Raw genomic sequence first — 13,542 nt, 5'->3', positions numbered from 1 at the left:
GAAATAACATGGAAACAAAAGATCGATAAGAAAAATTTAGAGGCACAGGCTAAATATGAAAATGTTTACTAATCACTAAAGGATAAATCTCACAAAATAGTCGCGATTTTTTTACTTTTAGGTCATATTCAACTTAAATCGTATATTAATTATTTGTTACAAATGCAAAGGGCAGCAAAGAGCTGCGTAGAATATATGAAAGGGACAAAGATATAAATATAACAAATATAATAACACGTAAAATTTTTTTTTAATAGTATTTAATATTATATGTATAATATTGATTAGTATAGCGTTTTTTCTTCGAAATATAGTGTCAGTCTTAAACTCACTTTAACAACTCATGTTAAATTTATATTTGCATCGTTAATTACGTCTATATTTTTGTTATTTTATATGTAATTTTGTTATTACTGTAATGGGTATCATCCATTTTGCCAACAATTACCAGACCATTTCGGTCGGATTAGGATAAACACTGATTTATCTGATTCAATCAGACATCCGGAAAATACGCAGTATAGGTGTTATGCGCCTCTCGCTGTAAAATCGCATTAAGTGTTTGTCCGATAACCGCAAACCGCAGCAACAATAATATGTCGCGTTACATGTCATACATACACGATAGATACGTCATGTAGAATGTCTTTTTTTTTTACAAATTTGCCGATCAACTATCTCATTATTTTAACAGTCAATAAAAAATCATCATCGTCATTGCACATTATTAATCGCTACCCACAATTGTTACAATATTGATTATAAATATCAATAACTGCTGTTTAACATTTTGTATTAAAATATAAAAATTTCCATTTTTAATATTACCATTTTATTTTTAATGTGCTTGCATCTACCGTGATTTTGAAACCAGTATATGAACTGAAAGAATGGGTGAAACATCCTCGTCCGATGCCCCTATATTCATTTTGCTCGAAGTATTATGTACTTAACATTGCATATTTTTCGGGATTACATCGCCGGCTTCAAAGGCTCGAGCCCCATTGTCTGTGAGCAGCACCATTCCCCACTCGCACGAGAGATCATCTCGATTCCTGGAATTTTTTACGAGCGTGCAAATCCATCCGCGATTACACTCCGTCTGTCAATAATCTGGGATCCATTAGTTCACAGAGCCGCTGCGCGCTGCTGCCGCAGCCGCCGCTGCCGCCACTGTTAACGAACTTGCGGATAATCAATTTTCGGGAGGCAATTATTAGCTTTACTCGAGCGAAAGCCTCCTCGTCGCGCGGGTGTAACGCCCGTCGTCCACGAAATCCTTTAATGCCAGCACTCCCGGATAGTTAATATCAATTTTCTTTTCCCTGTCTTTTCCCAACGCGCGCAATATCAATTTTCTCTATCGCGGAGTAGGATTTTCGCCCTTTGTTACGTCAGTAATCATTCATTGCGTTCGGCACTTTCTTAGTCCGTCTGGAAATTACTTTTGCGCGATTTTTAATATCCCGCCATCAATTTCCGCTTCGCGCTTTTGACGAATTACCATTCGTTCTTTATTACTCATTTCTTCTGATTCCCGCATGTCGTTACGACGACGCGACGTTGCTGAGGCCGACATAATTACCGTAACAGTAAGTCTCGTAAAATGAGTTTCTGCAGATTACGACTCTGAAGTATAGTTGCAGTAACCATGTCGTGTCGTGATATCGAGAACTACAACCTTTCCTTACGATACACGTCGAAATTTACGTATCTTGTGTTTTGTTTCCCAATTTTATTTATTTTTTTAATGATCAGGAATCTCTTTATTTAAACAGCTGCGCATGTAAAAATAACGCTTGACTCATGTTCTTGTTCACAAACTGCGTTTATAATCCTCTTCTCGGGAATCGAAATATCGAAACCCATTTCTCGCTCGAACTGTATTTAAAACAAAGACCACCGGTTTTCTTTCGTGGGATTCTCAAATAAGCCCGCATTTCAGTCACAAATCGTTTTCGCGTGTTTTCCACACCCGCGGGAACTTTTCTCATTATTCCAGTTAGCGAGAAACCTATACGCTCGCGACGATAGATCAAACATTTCGGGAGCTCTCCATTGCCCACGTCGGCGAAGGTTGAATATCGATACAAGTGAAATAAAAAAAAAAGAGAGATTCTAGTCCCCGCTTTGATTGCGCGTCGCTCGTCCCGTTGATCCCACGAACGAATCATTAAAAGCTTTAACGAACCGTTTGCGCGTAATCGGTGGAAGCCCTTCGCCATCGTGCTTGTTCACCACACGCGGTTCTCATTTTTTTTAATGAAAGGATGATGCGAATTCGCGCGGAGAATCACCCGTTCTCGCGAAACGCACGGGAAATCTGCCAACGTTAATCCGACAACGCGAAATTTTTTACTACACTAAAATCCATGAACAAAATGTGACGATACTGATGATGGGTTTTCGGTGGTTACGACGTCGTGATGCAGATGGATGATTTTAAATGTGAGTTATCTGATGCGCAATATTTGCAACATAAAATTCTTATAATATTATATGTGATATAATTATATGTGGACGTTGATACATATGTACATTCTATTGTATTGAACTTTAACACTAAAACACAAAGAATTATATTTTTTTTGTTTAATTATTTGTCAAAAAAATGAAAAGAGGCTTTAGAATATTCTGACAACTCTTTTTAGTGTTCTCTTTTTCAAATAGATTTAATATATATAATTTTATGTAAACGCTTTTTATATATACCTATACGTTTCTACGAAATGGAATGAGTTTTTTTTTACATATAGCTCGCTTTTTGATTTTACAAAGTAAAGTTAATTTAAAAAAAACAGAGATTTTTATAAACTGCTTTTTTCTCGTTTTATTCCATTAATGACTCTGGCACAATTTAATAATTTAATTTAAATGCGTTTCACATCTCCACTGAAAATGGAATCTGTGACAATCGATGAAAATTTCAACAGCCATTTAATAATTCAAGAATTGGAAATGGAGTCCTCGAAACATTTCGCAAGAGTGCTCTATCAAACGTGAATGACAGCATGCGATAAAAAAAAATTTCGCCTGTTTCCACATGTACTTCCTAAAAAGAATTTCATACGTTATCTCGTGTCATAATACTTTTACGCAATGATGAATTCACGGATCTTAAGTCACATCGAAGTCCGCGCTCTCGTGATTTCGCTCGTCCTACAGCCGGTTGATTCGCCGTAGACCAAGGAACGAGAAGTAACCGCTATGGAAATCCAGGAGATTTCCATAAAATAATTACATCGAGTTTCCGTTGTTTACCGGTCGCAGTAATGTCGTTCGTATAAATCCCATCCGGCGAAACGTGCCCACCCGCAGAGCGCCGGCGTAAACACTCGAAACACGAATCTCCACGCTATTAGCGTTTGCGCGAACATCATTAACCCTCGTAATTGTTAGTTAATTCGAATCCTGATCTGTGTCTCTCGGACCTTCGTTATTTGTGCTGCATATCGGATTACGGCTACATTCGTTCTTATTGCCCCTGCGACTACTTGCGAGCGATATTTTGATCTGAGAGATTTTTATTTCATTCTCGATAAAAATTTTTTTTAACTCGATTCATCTCACCTCCGGTAAAAATTATTTTACGAAAAAATTTAGTGAAAGTTTCTGTATTGATGCAATTTTTATTTTAATTAATCTGTCATAAATTCGTCACAATGTTCGTGAAATTATTTAGTTATTGACGCAATTTTTACTTTAATTAATCTGTCATAAATTCGTCATAGTGTTCGTGAAATTAGTTAGTTATTGACAATTTTTACTTTAATTAATCTGTCATAAATTCATCGTAATGTTCGTGAAATTTAGCAGAGTTGCCATAGAAAATAAATTTAAAAATTTTCTGATTTTTGCAGACGATAATGGAGAATTTTCCATGATCAATATGTAACTTTAAATTTCAACATTTTAGAAGCAGGGATTGCAGGAAAGATAGCTCATATTATTAGAAGCAACACAAACTTAGAAGTTTAGTAACACAATATAATCCTGAATGTAAATTCAGGCCAACAAAAAATAAATAAGTATTGGAAAAAAGAAGCAATTATAAGGAAAAGGTCGATTGAATAAAAGCATTGAATAAAATATAAATTTTAATTATTTTGTTGATTAACATTATAAGAGAAGAAGTAGGAGAAGACAAAATAACAAATAAACACAACAACATCTCAAAAGCAACATATGTAAGAAATGACTTGTAAAGTGTGCAAATTTTGAACGCATTTAACTATAAATGTTAGATATGATATTTAAAAAATTACAAGTACTCTTTAGAATAAGATTGCATTTATGAGAATTATGAGCAAAGTTAAAAATTCTTTTATATATTTCCCTTATTTTTCCAGGTTTTCTCTGATCAATTTAAATTTTCATGACTTTCCCCGGTTTTCCAGGTCTGTGGCAATCCTGTTACATATATTTAAATAAAAATCCTTTATTAAACGTATATAAAATTTCACGAAAATGGTGTAGATTATATATATATTACAAATGTATGCAGGATGTTCTAAGACAACGGATTTCTGAACTCGGACGCGGGATTCTGGAGGGCTTCCAAATCTTGACTTCGTATCTATGTAGATTAATCTGCGAGATTAGTCGAAATCGTTCCGACTTATTGCCGTGATAAATCGAAAGGATTAGCCAAAGCGATGTGTAACAGATATACGTTTAGCGAAACTTGCTTGCGCAATAATTCACCCGAGGTGATACATTTGGCACGATTTATCAAAAACGATGCATCTAATCTCGACAATAATTCGCATCTTCCTACCCGGCGTGTACATTTCCCTCGAGACACGCGGGCGGCTCCCACCGTTTTGCGAGGAATGGACGATCGCGCAGTCGAGTTAAATATTCATTACGCGTAAAAAATGGACTCGGGCTGCCGGGAATCATCATCAACGAGTAACGAGCGGAAAACTCGCGGGTTCCCCGAGTAATTAACAACGTCGCGCTATCACGGCCGGGTTTTCATTAACGAGCTACGTGTTCCCGCCGTCGCACCGCGCACGTGGCGCGAATATTATTGCCGCGAACGACATTACAGCATCTCTCCTCGGCCGTTATCGCGACGATGCAGCGGGCTCGGGAGCTACGGTCGCGATAACTTTCCACCGTGTGTCCCTTTAATCGCGCCGATGCCGATGGCACGACCGTTCATCACCGAGCTTCTCGTTGCCGCTGCGGACACAATCGCATAATGCGCGCGTGAGGGACTCGAGCGTGTGTACATACGTGCGCGTACTGATACCGTCGTCCGTGCATGCATCACCGCGAATGCCGCGGTAGCCAACACACCGCAGGTCCACGCTCGAGATACGATGCGTCTGTTCGCGATTCTAATCGTGCCCGATCGCATTCCGGGGGCTTTCCGCATTTTCCGCAGCCATGCATGCGTGGGCTTACCGTTTCGCTTAAAGCGCGTTTCGGTGAGTTTGCACCTCGCGTACGAGCATGCGGTGATCGATAAAGGGTGGAGAAAGAGAGGCCCGGAGAGCTTGAGAGACTCGATGTTGAACACGAGTGCTTATTACCACGTCGCGTTGACAGCCATTTCCTCTTATTACGATTAAGAAAAATATTGTAGAGCGTATTAATCTCCGCTGGTTAAACTGCTGGGGTAACTTAAAGTTCCTCATGTAAGAGACATGTTTGGACACTGCCCGTCATTTTCAGACTAACTGTGCTCTCTGCGCTTTTCAAAAACATTCAAACCAGTTTAGTAATACAGTTTATTAATTCAAAAAATCTGTACACACATACATACTTCCGAACATTTTCTATTAATGTGATTTCTCGACATTTTGGAACATTCTAAACCTATTTCCATAAAAATCTCGAAGAATTTTTTCCCCACCATCACAAAGCTTCCTCTATGAGAAAGCAAAATGGATTTAATTTTATAATTTATATGTATAAATATTATTATTATTACTATAATAAATAAATTTGTAAAAAAATAATGTAAAATATAAATTTTTTCGTAATTATAGCTTGAAATGTATGGCAGATCAATTAAAAATTGTCTAAACTATGTCCGAACTTTAGAGTGACTGCGAAGTTAACATCGAAACAAAGATATAAGGCGCCGCTTTTCTCCAAATATCTTTCACCCGTCTTTTATATATTTAAAAAGACACTGTTGTATCACCTAGGAAAATAATGACATTTGCGATAAAGTTCATCAAATCTCATATATTATTATTATTATATGTATAAATGATATATACATTGCTCTCTGGTAAATATTTCATCGTGTACATTAGCGTTGTTACGTGCACAGATAATACGTATTAACAATGAAACGTTTATACCGGTGATATTCATAAATGCGATCGTTTTATCGTCATAAAGTTTCGCAGGACGCGTACCTGCACACTTTAAACACGCTTGATCACGTTTCGCGGATCACCGTATTTGCTGTAGCGTGAAAGCCCGTTATGTCGCGAGTCAATAGAATTTCGCTGGCAAATACACACACACACACACACACACACACAATGTCGGACAAAGCAATTCTCGCTGCCATGACCAACCCGTAATGTATCAAACAAATTAGTTCAATATTAGAGATAATTCCATATAGGCTCATAAGTAATATTCTTCTCATATTTTCATATTTATAAATATGATACATTAGTTTCTTATAGTCTTATAGATGTAAAGACTTTGCGCATCTATAAACAGCATGTATATATTTAAAAACTTCTCGGTATAGAGTATCATCATCTTTCGTTTATTGCCGTTATGCTTCAATGATAAAAATTATTATAATAATAAGAGCTTGAAATATTTTAGATAAATTTTATCAAAGATAAGGAAGAGCCTTCATTCTTACATATATATTATATAACAACCTTGCAATGCAAATAAATATAGGTACATATATAGTTGTAGTGAAAATAATACGTAGAAAAGTTGTTAAATATTTTCAAAATGTCTAAATGTTTTTAATCGCTTATTTGTCACGTAATATGCACAAACATATAAACAAATATTTTTTTATTGTTAAATAATTTAGGAATGAAAGAGTCAATTTATACTCGATCATAATTATCGAATATTTTAATTGAGGAAAAGGAAACCCTTTTAGTTCAGGATCTCTCTGTTACGATTGACGGATAACTCAAAGCGTCCACCGCATCGTCCGCATCCGTCGCGTGTGACGAGTGACGTGGAAAGGCAAAGGGAAACGATATCTGTCTATCGCTATTTGTCATCTACCGAATGGCGTACAACGGTTTTGCATAATCGGATGGGCACTTTCGCGCGACCGAAGGTTTCGCACGATCAAAATAATTCCGCGCGTCGCGGTTTGTAAATAACCGCACCCCGCGCCTATTGTATCGCGTTCCCCAATATGCACGCGCATTCCCACGGATAACACGTGTGGGAGTCGAACGTGGTTCGTGAATACAGTCAATCACGGCAATTTGCATCTCTCCTGTCTGCCGCGCGTTTCCTCGCCCCCGCCCCCTCCCCCTCCCCTGGTCTCTTCTCTTGTCTCTGTGTGTTCTCATCTCCATTATCTCTATCGGCTTGTCAAACCTTGTGCCTTTGGCGCAAATCACGTCTGATTGAGATTTCGGGGCGGATTCGTGAATAGAACTTGATTTATCCCTACACACGCGCGTCGACAGACGATCTCTCTCGGATGGATCCTCCGCGTGGCGATGTAATAGCGATTTAATCCAAGTGCATTAAATCGCTGTTGCATCGCCATCGCACGCGGATGAGGATCTTTGATAAATAAAGAAATAACCGGTATCTTTATCAGCAATTGTCGTAATATTCAGTCGAAGAGGGAAAGAAAAAAAGAGGTTTATTGTTTCGAGTTCGAATTTTTCAATAGTTAAGAAATTCTATTATACTTTGCGTTATCCTCGTAACATTCTACCGTTAATAAGATTTTTTATGTTTCGCGATCACTGAAATCTTTTTTGATCACTGATTTTACGAGCTATCAAATACCTTTGGGGTTTAGTCCGGCAAACACCTTTGTTCATAAAAAGCGACGATACTTCGTGAAACGCTCAAGTTCCGAGAGAAATTTACGCGGTGTAATAAATTCGCGAAGTTCATTCTGACGATGTTTATCGCTTCCATTACTTTCGGCGCCAGCCGAAATGGCCTTTCCAGCCGGGGTGAACGTATCGCGATGCATCGCGCACGATGATAGCGCGGAAAAATATTGCTGTAATAAATTATTTAGAATAAACCGAAGGATCGATACGTACGATATCGCATCAGCGAAGAGGCTCGATCGCTTCGGGAATTAAATTTGCGCGTATATTTGATTTATATACACACGTTTACGTATATAGTATTAACGTGTAAACGTGATGTAAGAATTGATCGAAATCGCAGAAAAAAGACAGATCAATTGAAAGCGACTTAACTTACCACTGTTAAGTGGATATAAAGACAGTAAATACCTTGTAGGAACGCGATACCTATTTTCTACTTGCTCATATTCGATGCGTTATTATTTTAACGTTGTCATTAAGCTGTCATCAATATGAAATTAATCACTTGATAATTACTATATGAAAAAGAATTAAAGCTTCCGTATTACGATCCTCGACGTATACGACACGTGGGGGCCGTTATTGATCGCCGATTCACGGACGCGGCGACCGGCACGTGCGAGAAAAGCAAGTTACTCTTTGCTCTTGCCGGCGAGGTCCGGGGAAGAAAGGTTTCCCAGGTACTTAGGACTAGCTATAACACCGCAGACACATTGCACACGTCCGGCGCACCGGTGCGCCGCAGCCGTTTTCGTTTTAATTCAAGTGGCATTAGCACTCCGTAGAAAAAGGCAGGCAGGCAGACCTGGGGCAGACCCGCCGCGCCTGGCGGTATGTAGCGGTCGTTCGTCTCGCGCACGTGTGCAACGGGTTGACAGTATAACTGCGAGCCGCGGCGAAGTCCACGACCTACATGGACCCCGCGTGCGGGCGGAAAAATATTGTCTGCGCGTGGAAGGCACGCGAGAAATGAGACAGGATTGCTTTTATCTGCGTGCCGTTCGCGGCAACTTCTTCCTTCACAGTTTTATTCGACCGAGATGCAATAAATAATCCTGATGCAACATGGTTGTGGTGCACGTGCACGTGGCTTCTCTCCGTGACAAATTTCTTTACTTGAGATTATTCTGAAAAGAGCATCGGACGTCAGAAAGTTTAAATAGCGATAAAAATGAGACACATCAAAAGAGGTTTCTCTTTTGGACATAAATAATGAATCATAATTTCATCAATAGGAAATATTAATAAGGGTTAATAGTTTTAGTAAGGAAACTGTGTATAAAGGTTTTTTAAGTGTATTAATTATTTTATTTATAATATTATGTAAGTTTATATAATATTATAAATAAAATATATATAAATATATAAATATATAAATTATATTAATAAAGTTTATAATAATGTTATGTAAATTTACATATCGATGATGATGTATGATAATTCAATTGAACAAATTTTAATAATAGTAAATAATAAAAATAATAAGTGTAATATTAAAGGAAAATTATTATAAGGATATATATAAATTGGTAAAATATTTGAAAAAGAATTATTAATTAAATGTATAAAATTATTTTCTATTGAAAATATAATTCTGTTATTAGTTTGTAAAATAAGAGTATCATATTTTCTGGTATTTGTTACGTTAAAAATTCATCAAATTTTATAGACTTTTCCTATCAAATGGAAGAAGGAAAGTCTCTCCGCATGCAACTCATAACATAAAAGTATTAAAAGGTTTTAATGAGCTTTAAAAGCTCGCTAGATTCCCAAGTTATAATCGGCGAGAAGAGTTTGCAAGATTTTAATCCCATTCGCTAATGCGATGCGTTTAATCTCATGAAAAAAGCTCATGTGCGTATTATATTTCAAAAGCAAGTAGAGTAAATAGGACAAATGTCTCCATAAATATTTCAATATTTTATCTCTGGATCAAATATGCCTCCGGGATGATATAAATCGCGCATTAAATAGAGATATGGAATATTATCGTCAATCGTCATAAAAGATATCACTTTTGCATAAAATGATTTTTAAACGGTAATATGTAGTACATTAAACAAAAAATTTTCGTGATATTAGCAGTCCGTTTTTGGAATTTCGAATTGATATAGGTAATTCTTTCTCTTTTAGGAATATAAAATTAAAAAAGAGGGAAATAATGAAATATATATATACATAGGGGACTAAGTAATGAGATAAGGAAAATTAAAGCAATTTTCTGATTCTCCGATGCTAAAATGGAACTGTTTCTTGTTGCAGAAGTCGAGGAGCGCTTCGGCGGGAAGGCGCGCGGCGGTAAACTAGCGCGTCGTGCGCGCTCCTTCAAGGAGGACTTTCTGGAGAAGCTCTCCCACATGCGTTCTCCTGGTAGCGGCAGCGGCGGCGGTGGCGGCGGAGGCAGCGGGGCGGCCACGAGGGCCGCCTCGCCCTCGTCACCGCGTACGCCGCGGGACAAGAACGCCCCGGGCTCTAACGACTCTGGCACTCTGGATAAGAATCCCCTGCGCGATCTGCATATCCATGTACGGCAGGTGCAGCTGGCACTGCTCCATTTCCGGGATGTCGTTTCCAAGAAGAAGCTCGAGATGCTGCCCGGGAACGGCACGATCGTCCTCGATACTGTTACCACGATACACAACGCGTTGAAATCCTACCTGCTCTACGAGAACAGGTGATTGTCCTGCATTCGAAATTGTTCCATCATCTAGTAACTGATTTATAGGATAGTGTAGGAGAGAAATACTAGAACAACACATTTAAAAAGCTTATTTTATTAGTTTGCTTATTTTACTAAACAATATTATTCAATATCGATATATATGGAGATGATTTATCATGGGAACATCACCTGTAACTTTACGGAAAAAGAAGCATTTACATTTAAATTGCGGCACACGGTAGAATCGAATTTATATCTCTACACTTTCTTGATCCTATGTCCTGACACTTGCAGCTCCACGTTAGGATCCGCCACGAATCAGGTGTACCAAGCGTTAGCGCAATTGCTTAAACTCTGCGACGATGTATTGCTGCATGGTGATCAATCTTCCGCCTTGGACACTGAAAACGTGACGCACGTTATTGGACTGGTCGAGGAAGCGGTGAAAAATCTAGTAGCTCTGGCGCATGAGAAAATCGCTAACAAGCAGAAACCCCCGTCTGCTACAAATAATAATAGGTAATTTGCAGTAATAGTAAATGAAATTTTAGTAGGGCGTATCTCAAAATAGCAACAAAGAATCTATGCCGTCAAAATTAAAGTAATATATAGAAGTAGATATAAAATATTATATACGTACAAATGCACTTGTAATAAAGCAAGGGAAATAATATGAAATAATATCTAATTAATGGTGATTAATATGTAATTAATATGAAACCTCTCTTAATATGGTTTGATATATGATATGAGGAAAATTATATGATTGAGTATTAATTATTACTTAATGTGAAATGCTTTCACGATCATTATAAAGCGTACATTAATGTTGAAACTGAATTTCATGAATAATATTTTTTGATACTTTATATAGAGATAATTGAATAGTTGGAGGATGAATTATGAGTGATATCGATACAAGTCTTACTCGAAAATAAACTAAATCTGAACACGCATTAATAAATTATAGAGCTTCCGGGTACGGATCGGAATTAACGCAAAGAAATTCTCTGCCGGATATACCTTTGACACCAAGAGAACGGCAGATCCTGGAACAAACGGCAGCGAGTAGTAGCTTGGTTCGCAGCTCGCATAGCTCCGAGTCGATTTTACGGGATTCTAGTCCACCCCCGAAACCCCCGCTGCCCGACAGGTAACACTTGTCTCGATATAAGAAGGAGAATAATAAATCACTAGTCATTGGAAGTTGAACGTAGAAACGCTCGATCCCTTGTAGAACAAATGTATGTTTGTCGGAGGAAAACAGCTCTTCTGGCACACCTCCTCCGTTACCGCCGAAGAGAAGAACGAGGACCCAACAACTTCACGACGAATCGGAAGGTCTTCTGGCATCTAGTCTTGATAGGGTATCCCTCCGAAGTCGATCCCCGGAGGATTCGTCATCTCTTCTGAGCGCATCGGCCGGTAGTTTGGATTCGGCTCTGAATCATTCCCGAGACGAGGACGAGATTCGAGCTATAATGGGACCAAATGATGAATCTTTGAATGACAGTATGGACCTAAGTCTCATGGCTACCATCCAAGGTAACGTTCGAGCAATTTATACTGAAATGTTTATTCGTTCGAGCACACTAAAATTTTATTTTTAATGGTATTGTTTAAATATAATTTCTAGTTGTTACAAAATAATTTTGGTTGTTACAAAATAATTTTTTCACGCGCATAAATAATAACAAAATTATATTATGTTATATTACGAGACATAAAAGAGCACTCTTTGAATCCACACATGCGATATTATTATTTATTGAATTGTAAACATTTCGCGATTATACTTTAGTTTCCATTTCCGCGGATAACGTGTATGTATCTGGAATGTCACTAATGAAAGGTTGTCGTAAATACATTTCCATGTGCGTAAGATGAATGGTCCATGGTCAACGCTTACTCAGCATATTAGTTTGGTATTCTACTTACCTTGGTTTAGAACGTCAGTCTACAACCGAACGTTTATTTGAGCTGTACAAATGAGTTTCTATTGCCCGCGATTAGGATTAGATATTTTAATAATACTAAAAAAAGAAATCCGCGATTATTATGGATCCTCACTCTTTATATACCGTAGTCATTAATAAATGCGTGAAGTATATGAAGCTAAGTATAAACTGTGAAGGTATTTTAAAAGTTTTGTATAATGTTAGATACACACATAGTGTACTGTGGCTCATAGTGAGATAATTAATTTTTACGCCATTTTTATAAAATAGAAGCCATTATTAGTATTTCTTGGGAAGAGTGTGTATTATTGTTATATATATTTTTAATATTAAACTAAGCTTGCCCGCGTGTGTTTATTTTTTTATATTTGTCTTGATGGTATTAGAGGTAGGTTTTTATATTGCAAAGTAACGTATATTCTGTATTATTGTAGGCATGCAAGTTAATGGTACTTCAAACTGTAATTGCTGGGATGGTTCTGAAACTAATATACCAAGTACTATGTTGCTAGGCCAACAAACACCTCAAGAAATGCTTAATCCATTAACTGGTGTGTAATTTTTTTACTATAGAATAAATAATTTAATTATGAAGAAGAGTTGATTAATCGGTATTATTGGTAATTAATAATTAAAATTACATACATCCAATAACAAATTAAGAATAGTTAAGAAGTTATAATAGTTAAACATAAGTGAAGAATTTGTTTTAGTAACAAATTAACATTTACATTTATTTACCATTTTATTTATTAAGTTGTATAATTCTTTGATTTACTAAAGAGTTCGTAATTATTTGTAAACATTAGTAAAGGAAAGAAAAAATGCGAGAGCTAAAATTACGCAAGATTTCTTGAAATAGTTAGTGGAACAAGTTGCGTAGGTAGCA

At 37.2% G+C, this 13,542-nt stretch overlaps 1 protein-coding gene across 17 annotated transcripts in view; it reads left to right on the top strand.

The window, feature by feature from the left end:
- Window positions 1-13,542, top strand: part of C3g (C3G guanyl-nucleotide exchange factor) — a 72,736-nt gene that overhangs the window by 48,273 nt on the left and 10,921 nt on the right. For 14 of the 17 annotated variants that reach the window (XM_071702142.1, XM_071702130.1, XM_071702133.1 and 11 more), the window contains 5 exons: window positions 10,296-10,707; window positions 10,990-11,214; window positions 11,666-11,848; window positions 11,933-12,240; window positions 13,088-13,204. In XM_071702142.1, the coding sequence (XP_071558243.1) occupies window positions 10,296-10,707; window positions 10,990-11,214; window positions 11,666-11,848; window positions 11,933-12,240; window positions 13,088-13,204 (1,245 nt within the window). The remainder of the gene's footprint in view (window positions 1-10,295; window positions 10,708-10,989; window positions 11,215-11,665; window positions 11,849-11,932; window positions 12,241-13,087; window positions 13,205-13,542) is intronic. The other 3 variants (XM_071702144.1, XM_071702140.1, XM_071702141.1) reach the window with 2 other exon arrangements.

The sequence above is a fragment of the Temnothorax nylanderi genome, unplaced genomic scaffold (genome assembly GCF_030848795.1).
Source record: "Temnothorax nylanderi isolate EJ_2023f unplaced genomic scaffold, tnyl_v1.0 TNYL_tig0028_pilon, whole genome shotgun sequence".
Taxonomy (NCBI): domain Eukaryota; kingdom Metazoa; phylum Arthropoda; class Insecta; order Hymenoptera; family Formicidae; genus Temnothorax; species Temnothorax nylanderi.
Note: the sequence above shows the minus strand (reverse complement) of the source record. Positions and strands in the feature narration are given on the sequence as shown.